The 26,006-nt window shown below is 37.0% G+C and overlaps 1 protein-coding gene across 2 annotated transcripts; it reads left to right on the top strand.

Moving 5' to 3' along the window:
• The first annotated feature begins 53 nt into the window (after nucleotides 1-53).
• HOATZ (HOATZ cilia and flagella associated protein) lies at nucleotides 54-23,290 on the top strand. 2 transcript variants are annotated; one of them, XM_073808229.1, is made up of 5 exons: nucleotides 54-279; nucleotides 1,287-1,357; nucleotides 20,132-20,191; nucleotides 20,804-20,856; nucleotides 23,043-23,290. In XM_073808229.1, exons 1-5 carry the CDS (start codon nucleotides 54-56, stop codon nucleotides 23,098-23,100), a joined length of 468 nt encoding a protein of 155 aa, XP_073664330.1. In that variant the 3' UTR covers nucleotides 23,101-23,290. The 2 variants fall into 2 exon arrangements, with proteins under 2 accessions (XP_073664330.1, XP_073664331.1); XM_073808230.1 differs by lacking the exons at nucleotides 20,804-20,856; nucleotides 23,043-23,290 and adding an exon at nucleotides 20,535-20,657.
• The last annotated feature ends 2,716 nt before the right edge of the window (nucleotides 23,291-26,006 follow it).

Here is a 26,006-nt window from a genome sequence, read left to right as displayed (position 1 = left end):
GGGGTGGGGCTGGGAGAAGGGCAAGGGAGCTTGGAGAAGCATCCTGAGTTGCCATGGAAACGAGGCCCAGCAACGGTCTTAGCAGCCGAAAGGAGTCCTGTGAAACTCACCCGCAGGGATTACTGGTGTTCACCGGCTCTTCGGATCGCGATGCCAACTTGGCCAAGCAGTTCTGGATCGGGGCATCAATGTATCCCCCTAACGAATCTCAGCTGGTGCTGTCCAGAGGTAGCAGTCAGCGTCTGCGGGTGGCGCGGCCCTCGAGGGGCAGTGTGCTTGGTGAGTAGCTGCCTCCTGTCAGCGATTTCTGCCTCCTCCCTAACCACAGGGCAGACACCAGAGCCCCTCCCAGGAGAAACTGCAGAACCTAATTCTAAATGTCTAAAACCCTGTACAAACAGTTGTAAAATCTTCCCAGCAATCCTTCCACCCCAAAATGATCGGTGGTATCTTTGTTACATCTAAAAGTCCATCTGAAAATATCCCTTGGTTATGACATCTATTTGTCTAAACAGTATAGAATAATCTGGGCAAATGTTATATGTTGGCTGAAAGGATATGAAGGATGGTTTTTCACATAATAGAGTTCCAAAGTGAAAGCCCTAGAGAAGGTTGAAGGCAGAGTCAACATTAGGAACCAAGTTCCCTAACCTGTAAGGCCTAAGATGGGAAACTGTTATGCAATTTTTACAGGTATGGAAAAATTAAATACCTTTAATGCTGTGGTTTTTCCAATGACTACTTCCCTTTTGTATTTTTTTAGAGAAAATTTACTTCCAGCCTTTTTTCCTTGAGAAAAGCAGTTAAGTACCAAGTTTTACACCTTTCAATATCCTGATTCCTAGACTCTTAAAAAAAAAATAGGTAATAAGTGTAAAGATACAACTTCTTCCTTTGGCATAACTTTCTGAATTGCATACCAAGACCCTGCCTCAGAGACCACCCCATTTATCCAGAGGAAAATGCCTAAATTCCTATAACATATTGAGTAAGAATGTAGAAATTGTAATCTACGATACTTCAAGTAAGTTCTGTTTAGAGACCTTTTCTTGTCTCTGGACTCGGGCTACTCCTCTTCTAAAGAGATTAGAGGTTCCCTGCAGCCAGAGCTAATTAATTCAATCTCCAGTTATTTATGAATCTGGTTCATAAAGTTTCAAGACAGTACGTATTTGTGTTTACCTTCCAACTTTATGTATTGCCTTTTAAACTTTAATTTTTTATGAACATTATTGTAAAATAATGATAAAATTATTTTAGATTGTATTTGATTCTGTTTTCTTTAGAGAAAAGAGATGTCACTGCTGAAACCCTAAAGATTCAGGAATCTGAGGAGAAAAAAAAGTATCTCCAAAAGGTAGGCCAATATTACAGAAAGTCATCTGATTTTCATTAAAATTTCATTATTATTTTCCAAATCATCCCAATTATTCTTTTTTTAACGTATGTATATAAAAATTTTCTGCTTCTAGTATGTCAGCTTGAGCAATAGGAAAACCTTTATTAGAATTTTAATTAAAGTTTAAGAAATTCTATTAAACTTTGGCTATTCTCAGTCTCTGCAAAAGCCCAAGGATGTGTAAGAACAATGAAATCAGAGGGAAGTGGGGAAAGATGGATTCACACACTTTCCACCCAATAAGGCCCCAAACCATATACAGTGTTGTAAGAACAGAAATATTGTAATAACAGGAAAAACTGAATAGAATTGACTTAATAGGTCAAAAATAAATGATCAGAGGAATGAGTCCATCATCTAGAGCCAGTTTGCCTAAAGGCTGCAATTAAACACATTGGTGTTGTCAAATCAACTGAACGTGTCTCTTCTTGGCAACATCCCTTGTTTGCTTTTATTTTGCAGGCACAGCCCCTAACTCAACAATTAGTACCACAGTGATTTATAGAAACATTTTGTTTGGTTAATGGATAAATTCCATTCCTCTAACTGTTCCTGTACTATAAAAGCAGATAGAGGATTCGTCTGGCCTAATGTCTTTAATCAACAGATGTATTGGCAAAGTCCAAAAGACTTATTGGGAATTCTGCATAAATTACAGAACAATGCATTTGAGTTTGCTGATCACATTAGTTTCCTTTGTGGACTCTTGGTGATTCCTCCAAAAAAATTAAGTGATTAGAAATAGTCAGCATTTTATTCTCTCTTGAGGATATTAGATAATGTATATTTATACCAGCACTTAATAATGGGAAGGGAACCTAATTCTCAGTGAAGCAAAAATCATTAAAAGTTGACTTCTTCAGCACATTTTAATTTCATTTTTGGAAGGGATTAGAAATAAAAGATTAAAGACAAACTATTATCAACTTCTTTCATCTTTTGTCAAACAATTAAGACAATATGATGAGTTACAAGTAGATGTTCTGCTAATGGTAGTCTTAGAACTGATTTCCTTGCCTCAGGTTCTTCTATTATTAATTACTTAATTAATTCCCAGATATCTATTGAGATCCTGCCATGTGCCAAGTACCATACTAGATGCTGGGAATACAAAGACAAGATGTGTTCCCTGATCTCAAGGAGTTTATAATCTGGTGGGGGAGAATGCCAATTAAAGGCAGGAATTATGATACATTTTTATGATAGATGTATGCAGTTAATACTATGGGAACACATTGAAGGACATCAAAGTCAAGCTTAAGGAGTCAAGAAATCTTCCCAAAGGAACTGAGTCTCAAAGAATGTATAGAGTTGAGCAAACAAAGAATATCCTCCATGCTGCACTAGTTACCTTCCTAAAACCCAAATCCTATTGTGCTGTATTGCTGTATTAGTCTGCTAGGGCTGCCATAACAAAATACTACACACCAGGTGGCTTAAATAACAGAATTTTATTCTCTCACAGTTCTGGAGGCTGGAAGTCTGAGATCAAGGTGCCTCCAGAGTTGGTTTCTGATGAAGCCTCCCTTCCGGGCTTCTAGATGGCCACCTTCTCACTGCATCCTCACATGGCAGAGGGAGAAAGCTTTAGTGTCTCTTCCCCATCTTGTAAGGACACCAGTCCTATTGTATTAGGGCCCTAATGACCTCATTTAACTTTACCTCCCTAAAGGATCTGTTTCCAAATAGAGTTACACTGAGGGTTAGGGCTTCAACATAGGAATTGCAGGAGTGGGGGTGGAAATGACACAATTCAGTCCATACACCTACTTTTGTTCTTTTTCCCCTGGCTCTCCATTTCTGCAGGATGGAGACCAGACTCTCCAGCATGGTATTCAAGTTCTTTTCCAGTCTGACTATAACCTGACTGGCTTCTACGACTCTCCTTCCTCCTTCCCCTATACCCCACCCTACCCCCAATGCAAGCTACTCGGTACTGTTGGTTCTCACCACTAGGCTTGGGCATATTATGTACCCCTCCCCACATGTGCTACCGAAGTGGTAAATGGGTAAAATATATTTTTTCTAAACCTAAATATGCACATTATACTGTGATATCTGCCAAATTGTACATTAAGTCAAATGGGTCCTGCAATGCAGTATAAAGAAGATTCTATTATGTTGAGAGTACAAGATAAGAGACCTAACCAAGCAGCAAGCCAGCAGTATAGAAAGAGAATATTACTGAAACTGTGCCTTGCGAGTATATAGGAGTGCTGAATCAGTTTGGTACGATACAGTTCTAGTCAAACAATGCCATGGTGAAAAAAGCAAGAGAATTGTGTAATAACTGAAGGCTCTTACAGCTATCCTCAGATACTGTTGTGATGTGGTACTCATAACACCCAATTTAGTGAGTGTACACCATGTGCTATATATATTAAAGTAAGCACTGTATATGCATCAACTCATATTCTCCTTAAAATAGCCTCATGATGATTATTCCCATTTAATCAAACAAGGCTTAAATGATTTTCCAAAGTTCCCACAACTGGTAAGTGGCCGAGCCTAGATTCAAAGCCTGTCTCCTAACTCCAAAGCCTGTGAGACTCATTGTGTTGTAATGATTGCTGGCCACGGCGTTGTTCAGCTATGCTGCCAAATATTCTAAAATTCAAAACTGTGGTATGAATACAAGTATGAGAAACGGTGACTATACACTCTTTCTTCAACCTACAATGCACTTTCGTGTCTCTACCTAAAATGCTGCCCCCCATTTACCTTCAAGGCCCAGCTCAAATGCAACTTCTCTGTGAAGCTTTCCCAGAGGGGACTTAGAGACAACAGAATGAATAGCTCCCTTCTCTGTGCTCTCAGAGCAAGTCACGATCTGTGTTATAGGTAATTGCGTTATAGGTATTGTGTTATAGGTATGTTTCTGTCCTTCCTGCTAAATTCCAGGCACCATAGGGTTTGGAAGTCTGACTCGGCCACTTACTATATGAGTGACCTTGAGCAGCCTATTTAATTAACCCCTGTGAGACTCAGCTTTCCTCAGGTAGAGAAGGAGGAATGATAAAAATATCCCCCTCATTGAGTTGGTATAAGATATGTAAAGCGCTGGGCTGTTGTTTTCTCTCAACAAATGTTAACTCTCTTTTCCTCCATGAGGGCAGAGGTCATTTCTTATTTACTTAACTCTCGTGCTTTTCCGGCTATTGAAACTCAGTAAATATCGATATTTGTTGATTGAATAAATAAATGCATAACTGAATTAATCAGTGAACATATGCTGTACACAGTGATAACACCACTTGGGTTAGCCTTTTGTACATATACACATCTGGCAAATTTTTCTAGGCTGGCAATTTTTGCAAGAATGTTCCCCAAAGCTAGTCTGTTTGCAAGTCTGCTTTAGGACCAATTTAGCATATCCCCTCACATCTCGGTTTTGCTTTTACCTCGTGGGTCTATATATGATGGGAGGAAATGTGACTCCCTGTAATCACTAAGACATAGAATCTATTTTTGGACACTGCTGTTTTTCTAAGTCCGTAGTACTCTCTCTGCATTGCTGCCACCACCATCCTAGAATTCTTACCTTAATGGCAGAACATAAATGGGGAGGTGGGAGGTTCTAGGTAACTAATAAAACATTTACAATGATCTATTCAATTTGAGAATCTTCTACATATTTTGAACATATACATTTGTATAAGTAAAATGCCTGGTATAATTTTCATTATAAAAAGCGAAAAAATATTTCCCATCAAGTCTCTTAAAGGTTTTTTCTTCTACTTTCTCCTTAAAATTAATGAAAATCTAAAAATTTATCTCTGTCTCTCCTAAAAGTACTTTTATAGCTTTTTCTCCCCAACTGATACTGATTTTTCAGTTACTAAACTTTTAAAACTTTAATGTTATCCTCCATTTTGGAATATTTTCCAGGTATACCTTATAAATGCTTTTGGTTAGTGGACAAAATGCTATTAATCACAAGTACTGTTTCTGCGATGGATATCCATGGCAGAAAATCAAGAACAATTTGAGTCTGTCAAGATTAAATGGCTTACCATGTCCATAAAGGAAACCTTATAGCACTCTACTGGACCATTATTCTTCCTTTGAGAGTTCTAAAGTAGTCTGAAAACATTATAAGAAATGAATAGTCAGCTAATTCTTTGAAATCATAAAACTAATTTGCTTTTTAGTTTTGCCACCTTTAAGAAAGCTCTTTAGCTGATTATCTCTTTATGAAAAGAATTATAAATGATTCATTTGCTGGGAGGAGGAAGAAAAGATCAGAGCAGTACTTTAAGGCATGTATATAGATGACGTATTTAGAAATGTCCATCTGGAATCAGAGTTTTAACGTGAGTGAATATAAACTAAAGATTTTCACAAGGAAAATATGCAATCTGCAGAACAACAATAAATATATACTCTTTATTGGGAATGGGGTTTTAATCTGTTCAGTCACACAACCTGTACAACCAATACTGACCATAGTGTAAGTCTTCCTCAAAAGTCAATTTGCTATATGGTGCTTCAGAGAACCAGAAGCAAATCATGCTATGATGAGAACATTCTTAGAAAAAGAGTCTAAGAAGTTTCACAAAGGTGTATTTTTAGACACTGAATCATGAAAGTGGAAAACTTTAACATTATCCTCCATTATCTTACACTTTCAAAGGGATGCTCAGAATCATTATAAGTCAGTTTTGTAGAGCCAAACCAAAGATACAATAAACTTCCTCAGTGTCATTGCCCAGGATGCTCAGATAAAAGAAAATCCTCTTTGTTGTCAAATTGCCCAGGAATGGCTTCCCAGACAAACCAAATTTTTCTCAGTCACAGTGTTATCTGGCTTTGTTTTAATTTTGCTTTCCTGCCCTCATGTAATAATAACAAAGTTCCTTTTCCTCCATAAAATAAATACCATTAGGAAGTGGTGGATTTCTCCTTCACCAACAAAAGATACTTATTTAAATTCTTGTTGTTCCTAATTTGTCAAAGAATTCAAGAGGAAGAATCATAAAAACAGACTGTGCATTCACAGTAACGAGCAAATATTGTGGTAGTAAATGATAATTAAAAGATTGCATAAATATGAATCACTCTTTTAAATCCTCTATTGTACCACTTTGTTTTCAAACGTTATTCAATCTTGGGAAACATTTTCAGTTGACAGGTGAGGTTCCCCTCTTAATCTTCTTTAGCAACATCTATGAAAAGATACTCAGGGTAAGAAATGAGATTTGAGATCAAATAGCTGAATTCATTGCCCCAGGCAGACCCAGCCCCAGAGTTGGTTAGGGTCATGCCCCAAATGCATTGCATCCTCTTTTTTCCAAAGATCTGTATACATTCTCTTCTGTATACATTCACCCTAAGAACAAAATAAAAGCATTTTAAGCCCTGCAGTACAATTAGGCAAGGACCCATACTATCTATCTCCTGGTAAAACATGATTAAATTAAACTACTGAACACAGAATGAAGCGAAAAAGGATGGTGTATTTTTTAAAATAAAGGCAGAACTATCAATTTCATTCCAGCTACAGGAAGCCTTATTGTTCAAATTTGTAAACACCTTATAAGCAGTAGGGTGAATCAAATAGAATTTATTGAAGAACTGGGTAATTCTGTGGATCAGGTAACTCAGAAAATACAACATACCTGAAATCAAATCCATAATCTGCCTTTTCCCTTTGCCTCTATCAAGATGAAAAGATATGTAGGTAAGTTATATTGGAGCCAGATAAGAAAATTTAAAATTTTATGTATCTATATTTACTTCACCATTTAATCACTTTCTATGCTAAGGTATTTTAGTCACCATAGGTGTGGTCAAGCATACCCTCGGAGCCTGAGGTGATACAGCCGTTTGTCTATTTGGCTCCTGAGATTGTGCAGTTCCCCAAGCCACTGTGTTGGTAATATAGTCAGTCCTCATTATTCACAATTCCATATTTGCAAATTCACTTACTAGCTCACTAGCAACAGTTTATTTGTAACCCCAAAATCAATACCTGTAGCACTTTCATGGTCATTGGAGGACATTCACAGAGCAGAGAAAATTTGAGTTGCCCAACACATATGTTCCTAGCTGAGGTTGAACAAGGCAATGTTCTGCCTTCTTGTTTCAGCTCATACTGCGAACAGTATCCTTTTTGCAGTTTATTAAATGCCACATTTTTTGCTTTTTTATTTTTTGATGATTTCACTGTTTTAAATAGCCTCCAAGTGCTGAAGTACTGTCTAGTGTTCTTAAGTACAAGCAGGTTGTGATATGCCTTATGGAGAAAATACATGCATTAGATAAGCTTTATTCAGACATGAGTTATAAGTGCTGCTGGCTATGAGTTCAATGTTGATGAATCAACAAGGTATTTTAAATAAGGTGTCTATAAAGAGAAATACACATAAAACAAGGCTATACATTGATCCATTGGTGAAATGTTGTGATCAAAGACAGGCAGGAACCTCGGAGACATGATCAGCTTGGTGACAATGAGTCTACAGTTTCTTCCGCTTGGAAATGCTTTTCTCCCATTTCTCCCTTTAGCTAATGCCTACTTGTATTTAAAAACAATTCAAAAATAGTCACATTCAAGTCTTTCCTCATCCTTATATATTCCCCAGGCTGATAACAAATGCCCCTTCTTTTGCGCTTCCCTAGTACCCTGTGCATTCCCCAGTCATAATCACTGACATATAGTACTGTGGTGTACTTGAGGTATGTACTGTGGTGTAGCTGAGGTATTTCTCCTGCAGGCTCTAAGTTTCTTAAGGAAAAGGATCATGACTTCTTCGACTTTATAATCACAGGACCTGACAAATATCAGATGATCTCCTAACCTACCAAATAAATGCTTATGAGTGAATAAATAGATGAGTTAACTTGTCTGGACCAGAATCCTGCATGATAGTCCAGTTCCTTGAGCTGGCTGGCATATGAGGTACTCATTAATAGGAGGACGGTCCAAAATAGGATTCACCAAGACTCAGAGGCCTCACAGACTCAGAGGTAATGAACAGACATGTAGTCACTTGTGAAAAGTTTGTGCAAGTAACAGACAAGAGTGGAAATAGTCTGTAGGCCACAGAAGAAAGTCACAGTCAATGAGCATTAACAGTTCTCTGAAGGAAACGATACCAGGAAAAGGCAATAAATGGAAATTTAAGATCATGGTGCCAAGGTTCAACAGCATGTAAAAGAAATCTTGACGTGGGAATTAGAATTCAGCATCAGGAGTAGAAAATAAGTCAAGGCCACTGTCCCAGAGTGTCGGGGATACTAGACAAAGAAACAAGACAAGGACTTGAACACATGGGACAAGACAATATTCTATATAGTAGAAATTTGGTACAGAGATAGGCTTGGTTTTAAAATTTAAAAAAAAAGCAAATTCCTAGAAGCATGTACCTTTCCCCCAAACTCCAATCACATCCCTAAACTTCTGTGTCATTCCCTACTGCCATACCCAGAAAACTACTTTAGAGCCATCAATATATGAGACAATTCACCTAACTATAGTAATTTTTTCTTGGCCAAGCCAAAAGATACTTATCAAAAATCAATTTACCAATAATTGATTCTATTGTTGAGATAAACTCTTAACTATTTAAGGAAGAAAAAGGCATATTTTCATTGTAACACTAATTTGGTAATTTATTTGAAAAAACTTAGAAGTTATTTAAGATATTTTATCTAAACTTTGAAACTTTTATTTTAAAGAATAAATTTTTAGAGCACTGAATAAGTAAAAACAGAAAGAAAAAAGATAGTTCTTAATTGTGGTTATAAAGTTTTATATATTACCTTTGCATTCTCTGGGGTTTATGGCCATAAATGTTCCCAATAGATATAATGTAGATGTTGGAGTAGGTGTAGACATTAGTCTCTATGTGTGAAGTTGAATTGGACATTGTATGGGTCTCAATGCATACAGGTGAGGGCCCTGCACTGAAGTGTAGGGTCAGAAGGCCAAACTGAACTTTACAGAATGTTTGCCCAAAGCAGTTGAAAAGTTTGTAGCCTTAAAAAAAGAAGAGACATAGGCAAGGAAAGGGCCAAAGCTGAAGAGACAATATCAAGCTCAGGCAAGAAGAGCCAAGCAAAGACATCAACAGTAGGATAAGACCCCAAGCCAAAAGTTAGGAGAATCTGATTTGGAAAAATTGTGCAAGATTCACTCAACAAATATTTATTGAGTGAACATTAAAATTCAAATCTCACTTATTGCTTTTTTAAAGAATAAGTACCTTTTAAAGCAAGCATTAAAGCAGTTTTTCACTTTGCTGTACACCTGGCATTGTGCTGGGCACTGGAGGACAATGATGAACAGCAACAAAAAACAAGATACAAACTCTGTCCTTACCTGAAACTTGCAATTTAATTAAGGAGAGAGATACTTATGAAGAATTTTACATGATATTAGAGGAACATTTAATAGGGCAGTATTGATCCAACCAAAAGAGTCAGGGAGAATTTCTGTGAAGGTTAAGCTGAGATTCGAAGGAAGAGTGGGCATTAATTAGGCCAGAAGGAGCGGTGGAGGGAGCACTACGGGAGCATTCCGGACCGTAGAAACAGCATAGCACATGTCCGAAGCTGAATGGCCAGTGTGGTGATGGGAAGGTTAGGCCATAGTACATAAACAATAAGAAACCATTGAAAGGTTTTAAGTTGGGGGATGATAATATCAGATTTGTTTGAAAAAATTCAAGAGAATGAATTAAAAGTGGCTGGAGCAGAAGTGGGGAAACCAGAGTGAAGGCCATTGCAATCATCCAGTTGGGAGGTGATGGTAGCTTGGATTAGGAAAAAGTAGATAGATTTAAGAGATATTCAGGAAGTAAAATAAGTAGGACTTCAGTTGTGTATTGGATATGGATGGTGAGGCATAGCAAGGTATCAAAGATAACATAGTTTTCTGGCTTGCACAACAGGATGGATGGTGCCATTCTCTGAAACAAGGAACGTTAAATAAAGGTCAGGTGTTAGGGGCTTTGGGGGAAGGTGGAAGGGGTTAGAAGTTCAGTTTTAGACTCATGGAGTGTGCCTTTGAGATAAGCAATGATAAGCCTATTCGAGCTGTCAAATAGGCCTGTGGGCTAAATATATGGGCTAGAGAAGTATGGGCCAGAGATGAGATAGAGTCATCTGGATGGAGAATCCCCCACCCTCTCCTTCGTACAACCTAATGGGCAGGACAGGAGAGACATACCTGAAAGATGAGGTCAGTCCCATTCACCCATTCATCATATCTGTGTGACCATCAACATGATGAAAACATTAAAGACTCAGCAGTTACTTGTTTGCTAAGGACAAGTCTTGGTAATTATCGTTGACCGAATCATCAATAGTATATAATTCAATCACATATAGAAATATCTTTAATATATCTATACTTTATTGAATTTAAAGGTGTAATAATTCATTTTATGCTCATACTGTTCTCAACATGAAAGTTCAAATCTCACTTATTGCTTTTTTTAAAAAATAAGTGCCTTTTAAAGCAACATTAAAGTAGTTTTTCACTTTGCTGTACACCTGAAACTAACACAACATTGTAAATCAACTATACTCCAATAAAAATTTTAAAAAATTAAAAACAAGCTGGGGGAATTTAAAAAATAAATAAGTAAAGCAGTTTTTAAAAAGAGCTATGCAGGACTTCCCTGGTGGTCCAGTGGTTAAGAATCCACCTTCCAATGCAGGAGACGTGGGTTCCATCCCTGGTCAGGGAACTAAGATTCCACATGCCACGGGGCAACTAAGCCTGTGTGCCACAACTACAGAGTCCACGCGCTGTGGAGCCCATACGCCACAACTACAGAGCTCATGCACTGCAACTACTGAGCCTGCACACTCTGGAGCCCGTGCGCCACGACTGGAGACAAGCCAGCGTGCCGCAGTGAAGACCCGACGCAGCTAAACATAAATAAATAAATAAATAAATAAATATTTAAAAAAGGAAAAGTATTTAAAAAAATAAAATAAGAGCTATGCTCTTCAGGTAATTACTATTGGTTTTGCATTAAAATATATGTAACAGAATTAAGAAAAAATATGTAACAGAACCAAGAAAATACACATTTTTTTCTTTTTCAAAACAGATAAATTCATATTTTATCAAAACCTACATTTAAGAAAAATTGTTGACTCCCTTTTATGTAATGACTGATATGTTTCTCTCATTTTAGTAAGCCACTATTTTTCAAATGAAAATTATATATGCCCAAGCTGGGAATTGAGCCAGGATCAGGCAATTTTCAGGAGGTATGAAAATGTGCTTAGACGTGCATTTTTTTCTGCAAGTCAGCATTCTTCCTCCCTCCGATTAATAATCCTCTAACATCCACTCCCATAGATGACTGCCTTTAGATCTACCTTCTAAATATCAGATTAGAGCTGGAGAAAGCCTTTTCTCTGATTAGTCAGGCTATCTTTTAAAGTACATGGTAGATCATTTGCGGGCCAACAGTTCTGCATCTTATTATTATAGTAGATATAAATTTACTATATGGAAGTTGTAGAATCTACATAGCAGATTTCAATTAATAGACACAGGGAATGGTAGTAAATTCATAGAGTAAATTCACAGTTGAAGCATTCTGCTATCAAAATCAACAGGCCAAGAGGCACATACTGCCTTTTGGAATCAAGCCCAAATGTGAGACATAGTTTTACCTTAAGCCAATAGTAATGCTAACCTTCCTCAACTGCATTTTGTAACAGAACAGGAATAGAAGCTACTGAAGATTGACTGTGTAGAATAAGAACTAAGACTCCCTTGTGATTCCATCGGGCATTTAACTTGCAATTATTGGCATAGAGATAAAACTTAAATTCTGGAGCCTCAAGAAAAACATCAGATAATGTTCTCTAATCTCTGTAAAACCACAGAACTTGGTTCTGCTTAGGTAATATTCTAAAATTGGAATGTACTGTAATTCTCATTTTATACTTATAATCAAAAGTCATCATAAATATTTAGCGTACATTAAATAAGATCTTAGAAAGTTCATCAGTTTATAGGTACCACTATAGTTTGACTATTCTTTACCCTTTAACCACTTTTTGCAAAGTGCTACATGATCCCATAAAATAAGTAAATTAACTTTGATCAAGCAGACTTCACTGTGGATTAGCTCCCCCTGCTGTGTATTCCCATAGCACACATTTTCCACTAGAATATAAATTTTTCTGTGAGAGCAGAGACTGTCTTCTTCACCATGGTTAATCCTAATTAATTCTTCATTTCCAGAATCAAGATTGAATAAAGAAACCATTCTGTTACTGTGTGTGTATGTGTGTGTAAGTGTGCCACAATCTCTACTATGTGTTTTAAGTAGTATAGCAAAAGAAGCATGGAGTCAAACAGAACTGAGAATGAGTTTGAATCCTTGGCTCTGGCAGTTACTAGGTACCTAATTAATGTTAAGTGACCCTGAGAAAAGTTGTTAATTTTTATGTTGGTTGAGTTCCTTCTATTCGTAAGGAGACAATAATATCATCTACCTCAGGATTAAAGGAATTACACAAAGCCTGACATCCAGCACGTACCCAATGAAAGTTTGTTTTTATCTTCTCTGCTTTCCCTCTTTTTTTAACCCATAATTGAAAAATAAAATTTTAGGAAGTACAAAATAAGCTTTAGCATTAAATGAAATGGTTTGACCAAAGTGGTAAATCTCAAAGGTTGATGAATAGATTATGAAAGACATGGTCACCCAGGTATCCACATCCTGATTAAACGACACAATCAAGACTGGCTTGCTCATACTGTAAAGAGACTCTCACATATTTTTCTTAACCCTATCTTCATCATCTGCAAAAAGAAAAATTACCACTGAAGGTATATTTTGAAATTTCAACTATGGAGCAAAATGTGTGGGCAAAGTTAATTTAACCATTGCACATAAATAAAATATAATTAAATTTTATCATAATGCCTCTCTCTACAAATATAGATCAAGAGGTAAATGTCATGATAATTCTGCAGCTCTAGATCAGTGCAGGTCAGGGTTCTCAATTAGAACCCTGTCAAAAATCAAGGGAGAAAAGAATATTACTATATTCCACTATATACACACCCTTTGCAACAGTTCTTGGAAACCTAGAAAAAGACTCTGGTATAGAAGCTAACTTAGAAGCCAAGGTTACTAGAAGTAGTGGATAGTACAGCAAGTAGACCCAACTCAATCCAAGGCAAGCCCAACCAATGAGCTAAATATTGACTAAAATTAGTTGAAATGAAAAATATGGCGCTAATCTGCATAAGTACTATAGGTTTGGTTTGTTTATTTTGTTTTCGTGTTTGAGTAAATAGGTCTTTTTTTCCCTTGCAATAGTTTGGTAAGTTACTAGGAAATCGTCCATTTCATCTACATTTTCAAATTTATTTGTGTGAAGGATTCATGGTGTTTTTAATCATCTTTGTACTCTCTGCTGAGCTCTAGTTATTACCCCTTTTCATTTCTAATCATTTGCATCCTTTTTTCTTAAGTAATTATATCAAAGGATTATCTATTTTAATAGTCTTTTCAAAAAACCAACATTTGTTTTTATTATCCTCTGTCATTATTTTTGTTTCCTATGTTATCAGTTCTTGATTTTTATTACTTCTCCCTTCAATTTTGGGTTAGTTCTTATTTTCATTCTAACTTCCTTCCCTTCTCACTTTGTTTCTTAATTTTCCACTTTATCTCTTTTCTAATATAAGTATTTATAGTTATAACTAGCCCTCAAAGTACTATTTTAGCTGCAACTCACAAGCTATCTAATGTTTTCATTATTATTGCACTTTAAGTATTTTTAAATTTTTATTTTGATTTATAGTTTGTCCCATGAAGTATTTAGAAGTATGCTTTTTAATTTCCAAATCTGTGAAGTCTTCTTATCTCTTTTTTATTTCTAACTTATTAATATTGAGGTCAGAAATATAGTTCCTATCTTCTACTAAATCAAGTATAAACAGAGCTATCTTTATGTCAATGTCCTCAGCATGATGCCATTCAACTATCCTATCCTATATACCTCTATTCCCCAAAACAAACATCTTGTCCCAGTCAAGCGAGGCTTATCGCCATCTTTCAGCAACTCTAAGTTTGTTCCTGCCTCTACATCTCCATTTATTTTTAATTGGATGAACTGCTATCTGCTTTTCATCACTGAGCATGCTTTTTGTATCATGATCATTAAGCTGCTCCCCTAGCTGCCTTTCTCCCTTTGATGTATTATCTTTAAATCCTTAGATTATTTATTTTAGAGGTCCTTTAGGGTTCTTCTAAAATTTTTACATGTTTTAAAATCTTAAACTTATATTAAGATTTTAGATTCAGCAATGAATTTGTGTAAATATTATTTTCCTTTATGTGCTTTTTTTCACATGTTTTAATGGTTGTGTCATGAGCATGTATTGCATTGATAGCCAATGGAAAGAATAAATACTTTTTAATTTCTACTTGAGTTAATATATTTCCCCCAGTGCTTCCTAGTTTATTTTCTTCAAGTGTTTTTCCTTTTCCAACCATCTGCTCCTCTCACCAGAGAATAGTAATATTTTTGAGAACTAACTACACAGCATATATACTCTAAGTCCTTTACTCATATCCTTATTTAATCATCAGAACAGCTTTGTCTGAGAAGCTTTATAATTACCGATGAGGAAGCTGAAGCACAAACATGTAAGTGACTTTTTCAAGGTCACACCGCTAAAATATAGTAAAGACAGTTTGAACCTGGGTCCATCTGACAGTGGAGCCAATGTGCTTAACTACTATACCACACTGGTTTCAAGAGTTTCTAGATTCTCTAGGTATCGGGATGGTTGCCAGGTAACTAAGCAAAGAGCTTATTGAATTGGAACCAGTTCAATACTCTTCTAAGATATTCTTAAGATTAAATTCAGTAATTAGTCTCCTATACTGTGGTGGTCAAGAGAAATTTTCTTTTGGTAATGTAGATAGGTAATCAGAGAAATAAACACTACCATATGCTATCTTTGATGAATGTTTCAGTCAAAAATTTTTAATCATAATACAAGGAAGAAACGCATTTTTCATATGAGAACCAGGTCTTGAGAAGAAAGGACCTTTCTTTTAGAGTCTAGTGCTTATTAAGAGCTTTTTTATAACTGAAATTTAACTGAGGAAAATGTTTATAATACACTGGAGAATTTGTAGAGGAATTTCTACTGCATAAAGGGCAAGTAATATCTTAGATATCCCTCCTTGTTTCTCCTTTCTTCCTTCCAACTCTAGTCACTAACTCACCTGTAGGTAAGAGGTTGAATCATCAAAAATCCTCCATGCCTGTACACAGAAGGTGGGTAATCCATCCTTTCCTCCTTTTTCCCACTCTTTCACATTTTGAAAGCATTGAAAAAAAATTTTTATATAATAATAATAGCTACCATTTATTGAATATCCACTGTATGCCATGCATTGTTAAGCAATGTTTGTATTATCTCCAATTTTCACAACCTTCCTTATAGATGAGAAATCAATACTCAGAGAAGTGGTTCTTTGATTTACCCAAGGTCACAAACCTCTAACCAACGGGATAGTGATTACATTGGAAGGAGGAAAGGAGGAACCAGGAGGAATAGTTAAGATATTACTTGCCATTAATCACAGAGCAGAATTGGGGTTCAGACCCAAATGTTTTTGACTCCACTAATCTATGTTACCACCCAAATTGTTTGGCTCTGAAAAGCCAAAAATAGAGAACTCAGCAGCTTAATCCTTGAAGTGGCACTAAAATTCATTAACCTTCTATGAGATATTAAATGTATAAATGATCATATCCTAACTTACTAAAATCACTTTTTATTCTGTAATTTATTTTTTCGGGAGTAGGATATAACTATAAGTAATATGACTAAAATGTATAATATAAGAAAATATCCAGCATTAAAATATTATAAATATATTATGATACATAAGTCTTGGGGTTATAATATACAAATTATGACTATAATAAAAAATACTGTACTGGTATATTTGAAAGTTGCTAAGAGAATATATCCTAAAAGTTTTCATCAAAAGTTAAAAAAGGGCTTCCCTGGTGGCGCAGTGGTTGAGCGTCCGCCTGCCGATGCAGGGGACACGGGTTCGTGCCCTGGTCCGGGAGGATCCCACATGCCGCGAAGCGGCTGGGCCCGTGAGCCATGGGCGCTGAGCCTGCGCGTCTGAAGCCTGTGCTCCGCAACGGGAGAGGCCACAGCAGTGAGAGGCCCGCGTACCGCAAAAAAAAAAAAAAAAAGTAAAAACAATTTTGTAGTTATATGAGATGATGGATGGTAACTAAACTCAAGTACTAATCATTTCACAATATGTATACATGTCAAGTCATTACGCTGTACACCTTGAACTTACACAGTGTTGTATGCCAGTTATATCACAACAAAAACTGAAAAAAAATTATAAATTCTGACCCCCTTATGCTATTATTTTAAGAATTAATAAATGATTTAAATGTCTTATAAATTCCATTAATGAACACAACCGAAACACCATGGTTAGAAATGAGAATTCTTTTGTTGTTATGAAATTAACAAGTAAATTATTTATCCCTACTAATAAGGTAAATTGTAAGAATTTTCTCTTACCACTGAATGTATTTAGTTATCCTGGCAGAGATTTCTTAGAATAGTTGGCACTGTTTTTGTTCTGATGACACAGTTGCCTACAGTAGTTTTGTTATGCATTCCCAGGAAACATGTCCAGGAAGCAGAAATCAAATCATATTTGAAAACTTTGTTTCTGGTGCATTATATTAAAAAATGGATTAACTTTTGTAATATAATATAATCCATTATAATAAAAAAGTACCTGAAATCAAAATTTAAATGAATGACTTTTTTACCCTACTATTATTTAGAGTCTTATAACTAAATATTTGTTCATTTATATTAGAAGCATTATGACAATATAACTTGCCTGTGACTACCCAATAGTTACACAGAAAATAATCATATAGTTTTGTTCATAGGGGATTTTAAGAACTAAACTTACCCACTGTTTAATTTCACTTTCTAAAACTTTTTTTTTTTTGCTTAGACTAATGATTGTGCATTAGTGTAATGGGTTCATTCATATATAATGACAAATCAATTCAACAAAAATTCATTGAGTATCATTTACAAGGCACTGTTAAGCTCTAAGGAAGGATAAAAGGATGAGTAACACTCTGAAAGAGACATGGTAGCAACTATGAGATAAAGCAGGGAAAGTAAGATCAATACTGTAATAAGGGTATAAAGTGCTGTGTAATCACAGTATGGGAGCATTTAATTCCCACTGAGTACATGTGTAATGGGGGAAAAGAAACTAACATTGAATATCTACACTGAAAATATCCCAGGTCTTTTTCTATAGACATTATTTTATTCAATCCATAGCAAATTGACAGGTATTTTTAAATTAGCTTAGTTTTTCAGAAACAGAATCACAGAAAACTAACTTATGGTTACGAAAGGGGAAAGGTGCGGGGGAGGGATAAACTGGGAGTTTGGGAATGACATATACACACTACTATACTTTTAAAATAGATAACCAACAAGAACATATTTTATAGCACAGGGAACTCTGCTCAATATTCTGTAATAACCTAAATGGGAAAAGAATTTGAAAAAGAATAGATACCTGTATATGTATAACTGGAAAAAAAATAAGCTTAGTTTTTAAAAGACCCTGAATTTTTTTTCCTTTCAATCCCTGTGATACATGATGCCTTAAATTCAAGTAAAAAGAAGAAATCTTGTCCCAAAATAAATAAAATTAAAACTCTGTAGGCTCTTAAAAGGCAACATTAATATGACTTGAGCGGAACGAAGCAAAGCCAAAGCAGCAGTGTACTCTGCCGATTACTCGTGCAGCAGCACAGCCCCTACTCCCACGTCTCGGTGGAGTGTGCCTGAGCTTTGCAGCTTCTCTTGCAGCCATGAGGACTAAAGACTCATCCTGAGGAATTACTTAGTAATATGCAGCCTCCAGGGCTTTGCACACCCTGTTTCCTCTGCCTCGAAAGCTTTCTTCCCCATCCCATCTGTACTGTTATCTGGTGACTACGCTTTCAGGCCTAATCTTGGACATCACCTCCACTGGGATATCTTCTCTGAGTTTCCCCCACAGATACATACACACCTTCATCTGAACCTCCTCGGTTCTCTTATTTCATCCTATTCTAATCCCGTTGTAGTATATGTGAGGTGAGACTATTGTCTTTTTCTCCACAAGTCTGCCATCACCTGGCAGGCAAGAATGGTATTTTGTTCAGCCCCTAGCACAGTAATGTTGCATCATAGGTGCTCATTACAGATTGAAATGTGTCCCACCAAAAAAGGAGACATGTTGAAGTCCTAACCCCCAGTACCATGAAAAGTGACCTCATTTGGAAATAGAATCATTGTGTTTAAAATTAGTTAAGAAGTTAATACTAGAGTAGGGTGGGCCCCTAATTCAACATGACTGGTGTCCTCATAGGACAACCATGTGAAGACAGGGAGAAAGCAACATGCCACCGAAAGCAGAGATTAGAGCTACACAGCTGCCAGCCAAAGAAAGCCCCAGGTTGCCAGCAAATGACCAGAAGCTAGGAAGAGGCAAGGAAGGATGCCCCTACAGGTTTCAGAGGGAGCATGGCCCTGCTGACACCTTGTTTTGGACTTCTAGCCTCCAGAACCATGTGACAATAAATATCTGTTGTTTTAAGCCATCTAGATTTTGATACTTCGTTACTGCAGCCCTAGGAAAATAATGCAGTGCTTAATAAATTTGAATGGATGGATAGATGACAGAATTTTTACCGAGATATGACAAATCTATGTCCATTCTCAGTTATATCTTCCTTCTAGCCTTGATCTAAGCAGAGCTTCTTTCATTTTATTTGGCCATTTGAACCTACAAGTTTGATTTGTCAGATTCTCAGATTTCTTTCTCCTCTTGTTCACAAACACTCCAGATGCGATTTTCTGCCTCGCCATCTCCAATACTGAACATAACTGTATTCTATGAAAAAAATTTTGTACCCATATTTGCCTCTTTGTATACAGTCTATATCTTGATAAATCTTTGTGCCTGCACTAAAATAGTGGGGGGGGGTTGTTTTGTTTTGTTTTTTACTCTTAAGAAAACTAACCTGAGGATGCGCATGTCTCAATATCTTAAGACAGAGGAGCAATGGCGTGTGAGATTCTGTTCTGTATGTATGCTACTTAGAAGAGCCCTCTTGCCATGGATGTCCATGGCAGCATGCTCTTTGAGCTGGCTGATTTTGTGTCTTGCTACCATTTAGTGGCAATTTAGTGTGGTGGCCAATAGCTTGGGCTTTGTTTTCAAGTAGAGCTGGTATCAAATCCAGTTCTGCCACTTAAAACCTTGAGTAAGGTATTTAACCTTAGTATTCTTCACATTCCTCATATATAAAATGGGATGATAGTGATGTCAAAATTCTGAGTTACTATAAGAAAATAATGATAAAACATATCAAGTTCTTAGTATGGTTCATGTAGTAAAGTCAATAAAAGTTATTATATGGGCAAGAAAAATTCTCTCCATTTAGAATCAAATTCAAATTATTTTGTAAAGCAGCATCCTCTGGAATAAAAACTGAATTGTGTTATAAATGAAAAGTATAAAACTATCATGGAAAAAATTTTTAATTCTGCCCCAAAATACAAGAAGGAAAATGGAAAAAATCCTACCCCCACCATGGACACATAGCTTTATTATTGAGTCAAAAGACTCATCTGCTCTTTTTTTTTTTTCCTTTAAACAGGCTAAAAAGAGAGATGAGATTATCCAACTCTTAAAAAAACAAAGAGAAGAAAGGATCTCGGTGAGACTGATAGTGAGACATTCAGATAAACCTCGGGGCAGGGCGGGGTGGGGGTGGTGGTGATATGAACTATGGCAAATTCTGAGAGGTTTTATAGCTTTACTCCTTAAATCTTGGTGTCCATGGTCCAGAGCCTTTTATATGCTGGAGGGGGCAGGGCATAGACATCAGATAATCTGACAGTCCTTGATAAACCAAAGATATCTCCACAGTGTGCAACTCTGCTGGCACAGAAATGGTGCTCTTGTCTCTGGGCTTATTGTCACATGTTGTAAAGCCATAGGATATTAACATGGGCTACTTCATTGCTAGTATTTGTTTTACAATGATTGATCTTGCTTAGGTCCTACAAAAACAAATGCTAAATGAAGAGGATAAAACAATAAAAGCAATAGCACCGCATACACTTCCGGATGTACAAACACACTCTCCTGAATGAACCCCAAATGCCCTAATCTGGACCATTTCTAACCCCACAGTCTCCAGGTTTAAGAAGCTGGTCATTATAAACTCTGTGATAATTTTACCTCAGATTTTTTTCAAGTAAGTAAATTTCAGTCAGTGCAAGAACTAAAAATTTTCCTTTTTTATTTTTATTTTGTTTTGTTTTAGAAAGAACTGGTTTCCCTTCCTTATAAACCAAAAGCCAAAGTACACAAAGCAAAGTAAGTTTACTTCTGTCAAAGAAGTGCTTCTTTTTTTTTTAATCAGTTTGCTCCCTACCTTCAAATCTTCTAAAAACCCACCCACTGTTTTAGAGATTTCTTGCCTTGAGAAAACTTTCTTCTGCTCATCTACATTAAAGCCTGTGCCCACTTACATGTCTGTGCAACATGCAAGTATAAACTGGTGCAAACAGGAGAGTAGATCAACCTCGAGTCTGTACACATTCTCTTCCCCTCCTTTCTCATCCTGGGTAATTGTATTCACCTGCCATCACTCCCCTTCAGTACCCCTATCCCCTACCCACACCTAGCCCTGCCATCTTTGGCAGATCAGCAGGTCTTCTAGATTATCGACTCTGATACCACCAAAGGCATACCTAAGCTTGCTAAATCTAAGTTCATGTAGCAAGGGCTCTAGCTTCACAGTGATGGGTTAATAGCCTTATCACCGGAATAATGTTAGAGCAGCACCAGGAACATGGTCCAGAAGAGTTTAAAGGAAACCGGCTATCACTGGTTAATCACGAAAGAATCCCTAATAAAAAATGTAAATGTCTTCATTATTGTATTCTGATTGAAACCCAATGTGGCTAACTCGACATTAATTTGACAAATATTTATTTGCATACTACATTCAGGGAAAAACAAAAAGTAATAGAATTTTTATTTTTATCTAATTGGTATTGAGGCCGACTTCCTTGAATGTTATCAGATGTTATTAGTGAAAAATTAATATGTCTATGCTGATTTTTAAAACTTCTGAAAAAATGGAAGGATCACTTAATCACCTGGCTATATTGTCTATACAATGTTCAACAACTTAATTTCTTGCTTTTCAGCTAGATGATTTGACTTAGCTTCTAAGGGTGAAGCAAAACTAGTCCAGTCAAAAGTTCACTTATCTGATTCAGATAATGAAGATTGCTACTTGAATTGTATCAACAGATCTGTCTGGGTACCTTAGATTTCTGTGCATATTTTTATAGGAGTGATCAGAACAGTCCTGTTACTATCCATGTAGATTCACATAAGAGTAAAACAGTATTTCACAACTTGAACAGATAATTCTCTTAATGATTTAAGTGCTTACCTAATTCCTTTTGTGTACCAGGTTGGCCTCCCTCCTGTGTCCTGAAGCCTTGAATTCTATTCCATTTCACTATGACATCTTCTTCCCATGAGCTTCTTACACAGTCACTGTCTGCACCATTCTTTTGGCAGTTAGTCATGCACTACTTTGTGCCCATATTTTATAATTATTCAACTCTTATTATCTCTTAAGTTGTTATTTAACTTTTCACATATTTTTTACTCGTCTATGACTATATTGTAAGTTCCATGAGAAACTGGGTCACCCAAAGTGCCTAGCACACTGCCTCCATGTAGGAATTCAGAAAATATTTGTTACCCCCCCAAATTTTTTTTTTTGGCCATGCCAAGTGGCTTCCAGGATCTTAGTTCCCCAACAGGGATTGAACCTGGGCCCGACGGCGAAGGCGCCAAGTCCTAACCACTGGACTACGAGGGAATTCCCTGTAACAAAAAATTTTAGCTAAAAAATGTCATGTAGTTCAGCATTAGCTAATTTAGAAAGTGGTGTTTCTATACTGTACAGTAATTTGTAAACATTTTTAAATTTGTGAAATATCTTAAACACAATTTTAATTTTGCCCTCTTTTTCCTCCCGCCATCCTTTCCTATCTACCCAAACTTTCCCCACATATACAGATATGCCCTTACCATCACTCCTTCATCAGATCTTAGGATACTCCAGGTCCCCTTCTGTCAGAAAGAAAGAACTAGAAAGTGTGTACATAGTAAAGTTTCAGTGGCACTATGTTTTTTTATCCAATACTTGCATCGTAAAAGAGGGCTGACAAGAAGGAACAATGGGTCATCCAAAGAAATCAATCACCAATGATGAAATCTCAGAGGTTTGACTCAGGTGAGCACAATATATTTAAGTTTAGGAAGTCTGCTCCTGTGCCCTTCAGGTCACACTTGACAGTGGAATGACCACTCCTCCCACACAGATGTTTACACTTGATTGCAAAATCTAAGGCATAGTCAGAATGCAAGACAGCAAATCTTTATTGGAGAAACTTTCAAAAGTTTTTTTCATGCCACGTTGTGTTCACAACTACAGAGTTCTGTGTATTGGAACTGATTCATGTTACTGCCAACAGGAAAGTGATTTCAGAGTCAGATAAAGAAGACCAGGAAGAAGTCAAAGCCTTGGACTAATTTGATTGACACATGGGAGAGGATGGCTCACTTAGATCTTCACTTTTGAAACAACCTGCTCTTACATCAGGATCATTGGAATCAGTTAAATTAGACAAAGAAATAGAAGTTAAATATGTAGCACTTCTAGGATTTTACCAGTTATTGAATACTTGTGTCTATTTTACTTAGTGAATATCACTGTATTTGGTACCACACAGTAATCGTCTCTCTCATCTTATACATTCACAAACTCCTCTTTATCTTGTTTTCATTTGAAGGGTATTTCCAAAATTGCTATATTTGGTCTATGTTATGAATATCAGATAAACAAGAAACAGGGGCTTTATGTGCTTCAACTTGCAGACCACCAGTAAAAACAGTTAATAAGGAAATAGAGATGAAAGGTCAGTCCTGAAAACTTTAAAGTCTTCTTGCAGTAAAAAAAAAAAATCCATTTCCCAAAATTTGGTTTACTCAGTTTCTGGAACATGTCTAAAGTCAGAAGTGAATTGCTTCTAGTTCTGTGACTAGCTGGCTCAACATTCCTTTGTCTTATTTATTTATACTTTTTTTTATACAGCAGGTTCTTATTAGTCATCAATTTTATACACATCAGTGTATACATGTCAATCCCAATCGCCCAATTCATCACACCACCACCACCCCTCCACTTTCCCCGCTTGGTGTCCATACATTTGTTCTCTACATCTGTGTCTCAGTTTCTGCCCTGCAAACCAGTTCATCTGTACCATTTTTCTAGGTTCCACATATATGTGTTAATATACGATATTTGTTTTTCTCTTTCTAACTTACTTCACTCTGTATGACAGTCTCTAGATCCATCCACGTCTCAACAAATGACCCAATTTCATTCCTTTTTCTGGCCGAGTAATATTCCATTGTATATATGTACCACATCTTCTTTATCCATTCGTCTGTCGATGGGCATTTAGGTTGCTTCCATGTCCTGGCTATTGTAAACAGTGCTGCAGTGAACATTGGGGTGCATGTGTCTTTTTGAATTATGGTTTTCTCTGGGTATATGCCCAGTAGTGGGATTGCTGGGTCATATGATAATTCTATTTTTAGTTTTTTAAGGAACCTCCATAGTGGCTGTATCAATTTACATTCCCACCAACAGTGCAAGAGGGTTCCCTTTTCTCCACACCCTCTCCAGCATTTGTTGTTTGTAGATTTTCTGATGATGCCCATTCTAACTGGTGTGAGGTGATACCTCATTGTAGTTTTATTTTGTTTGTTTGTTTTTAATATTTATTTATTTATTTTTGGCTGTGTTGGGTCTTCGTTTCTGTGCGAGGGCTTTCTCTAGTTGCAGTGAGCGGGGGCCATTCTTCATCGCAGTGTGCGGGCCTCTCTTGTTGCGGAGCACAAGCTCCAGATGCACAGGCTCAGTAGTTGTGGCTCACAGGCCTAGTTGCTCTGTGGCATGTGGGATCCCCCCAGACCAGGGCTCGAACCCATGTCCCCTGCATTGGCAGGCAGATTCTCAAGCACTGCGCCACCAGGGAAGCCCCTCATTGTAGTTTTGATTTGTGGTTCTCTAATAATTAGTGATGTTGAGCAGCTTTTCATGTGCTTCTTGGCCATCTGTATGTCTTCTTTGGAGAAATGTCTATTTAGGTCTTCTGCCCATTTTTTGATTGGGTTTTTTTTTTTAATATCGAGCTGCATGAGCTGTTTATATATTTTGGAGGTTAATCCTTTGTCCGTTGATTCGTTTGCAAATATTTTCTCCCATTCTGAGGGCTGTCTTTTCGTCTTGTTTATGGTTTCCTTTGCTGTGCAAAAGCTTTGAAGTTTCATTAGGTCCCATTTGTTTATTTTTGTTTTTATTTCCATTACTCTAGGAGGTGGATCAAAAAAGATCTTGAGGTTCAACATTCCTTTGTCTTATACACATGGACATAATCCCAGTGCCAATCTCCCTCACTTTCAAAGATCATTCCCTTTGGTATATATTGGAAAAGAGAAGGTTAAGACTTTGTCCCTTCTGCATTGTCCAACTGGCAGACCTACTCAGGGATGTACATGCAGCTCCAGGGCTCCAGCTCTATTTAGGACCACCGTGCACTTCACTCCTGGCCTCCACCTGCAAGTCCTGGACGTAACCTCCGTACGATGCATCTCCCATTCACAGTGCCAGCAGCGGAGCCAGTGATCCACTGGTCAGAACTTAATCATTAGGGACATACCAAACTGCAAGGGAGGCTGGGAAATAGTCTTTAATGGGAGTGGATGCAGGGACACCTGCCTAGTTCGAATTCAAGGACTCTATCACTAAAAGAAATGTTTCTGCCACAACACTATTTGGAGAAAAAATGTTTTGAACAGAAGGAAGGTAATCAGGCTTAGAGAAGGGAAATTTAGAAAGTTACAAAATTAGTAATCTCATCTCAGCATTATCAAGAATAAAAGTTACCCTGTCAGGGTGATGTTTTTCACTGCCAGACAGATAGCTCTCTCTTGTGAAGATGGACATAGCAGGCTATCAAAGCCTAAACTTTCAATCCATATAGCTAATTCCCTTTGCTCTGATTCCATGCTCACTGAGAAATCTTCTTTCGCCCAGAGGGAGAGTATGTGCTCAACAGGCCAAGGCAAACATCGGTTTACCTGATGATTCTATTTCTCAACAGGTAAATATATTAGTCACTTAGACTGGGTTTGAGCTTGTCAAACTAAGGGTTGGACCCTGGACCAAGACAATTTTACCAAGAAAAATTCTACATTATGAGCCTTCTCAGCAACCAGTGTTCCCCCAGTGACACCTCTCTGCATTACCAAGTGTAATGGTCAGGTATTGCTGCAACAGTACTGAATAACAAAGTGATCATAAACATTTATTATTGCTCACATATCTGTAGGTCAACGGAGGATTTGGCTGATCTAAGTTTGGCCAGATA

Source organism: Tursiops truncatus, chromosome 8 (assembly GCF_011762595.2).
Source record: "Tursiops truncatus isolate mTurTru1 chromosome 8, mTurTru1.mat.Y, whole genome shotgun sequence".
NCBI classification, from domain to species: Eukaryota; Metazoa; Chordata; class Mammalia; order Artiodactyla; family Delphinidae; genus Tursiops; species Tursiops truncatus.
Note: the sequence above shows the minus strand (reverse complement) of the source record. Positions and strands in the feature narration are given on the sequence as shown.

Excerpts from the sequence above, each read along its gene's own strand:
- HOATZ (XM_073808229.1), top strand. The coding sequence starts at position 54 with ATGGAAACGAGGCCCAGCAACGGTCTTAGCAGCCGAAAGGAGTCCTGT. Across the intron at positions 1,358-20,131 it reads AAAAAAAGTATCTCCAAAAG|GCTAAAAAGAGAGATGAGAT; the intron begins GTAGGCCAATAT and ends TCCTTTAAACAG. Across the intron at positions 20,857-23,042 it reads GCCAAAGTACACAAAGCAAA|GAAAGTGATTTCAGAGTCAG; the intron begins GTAAGTTTACTT and ends TACTGCCAACAG.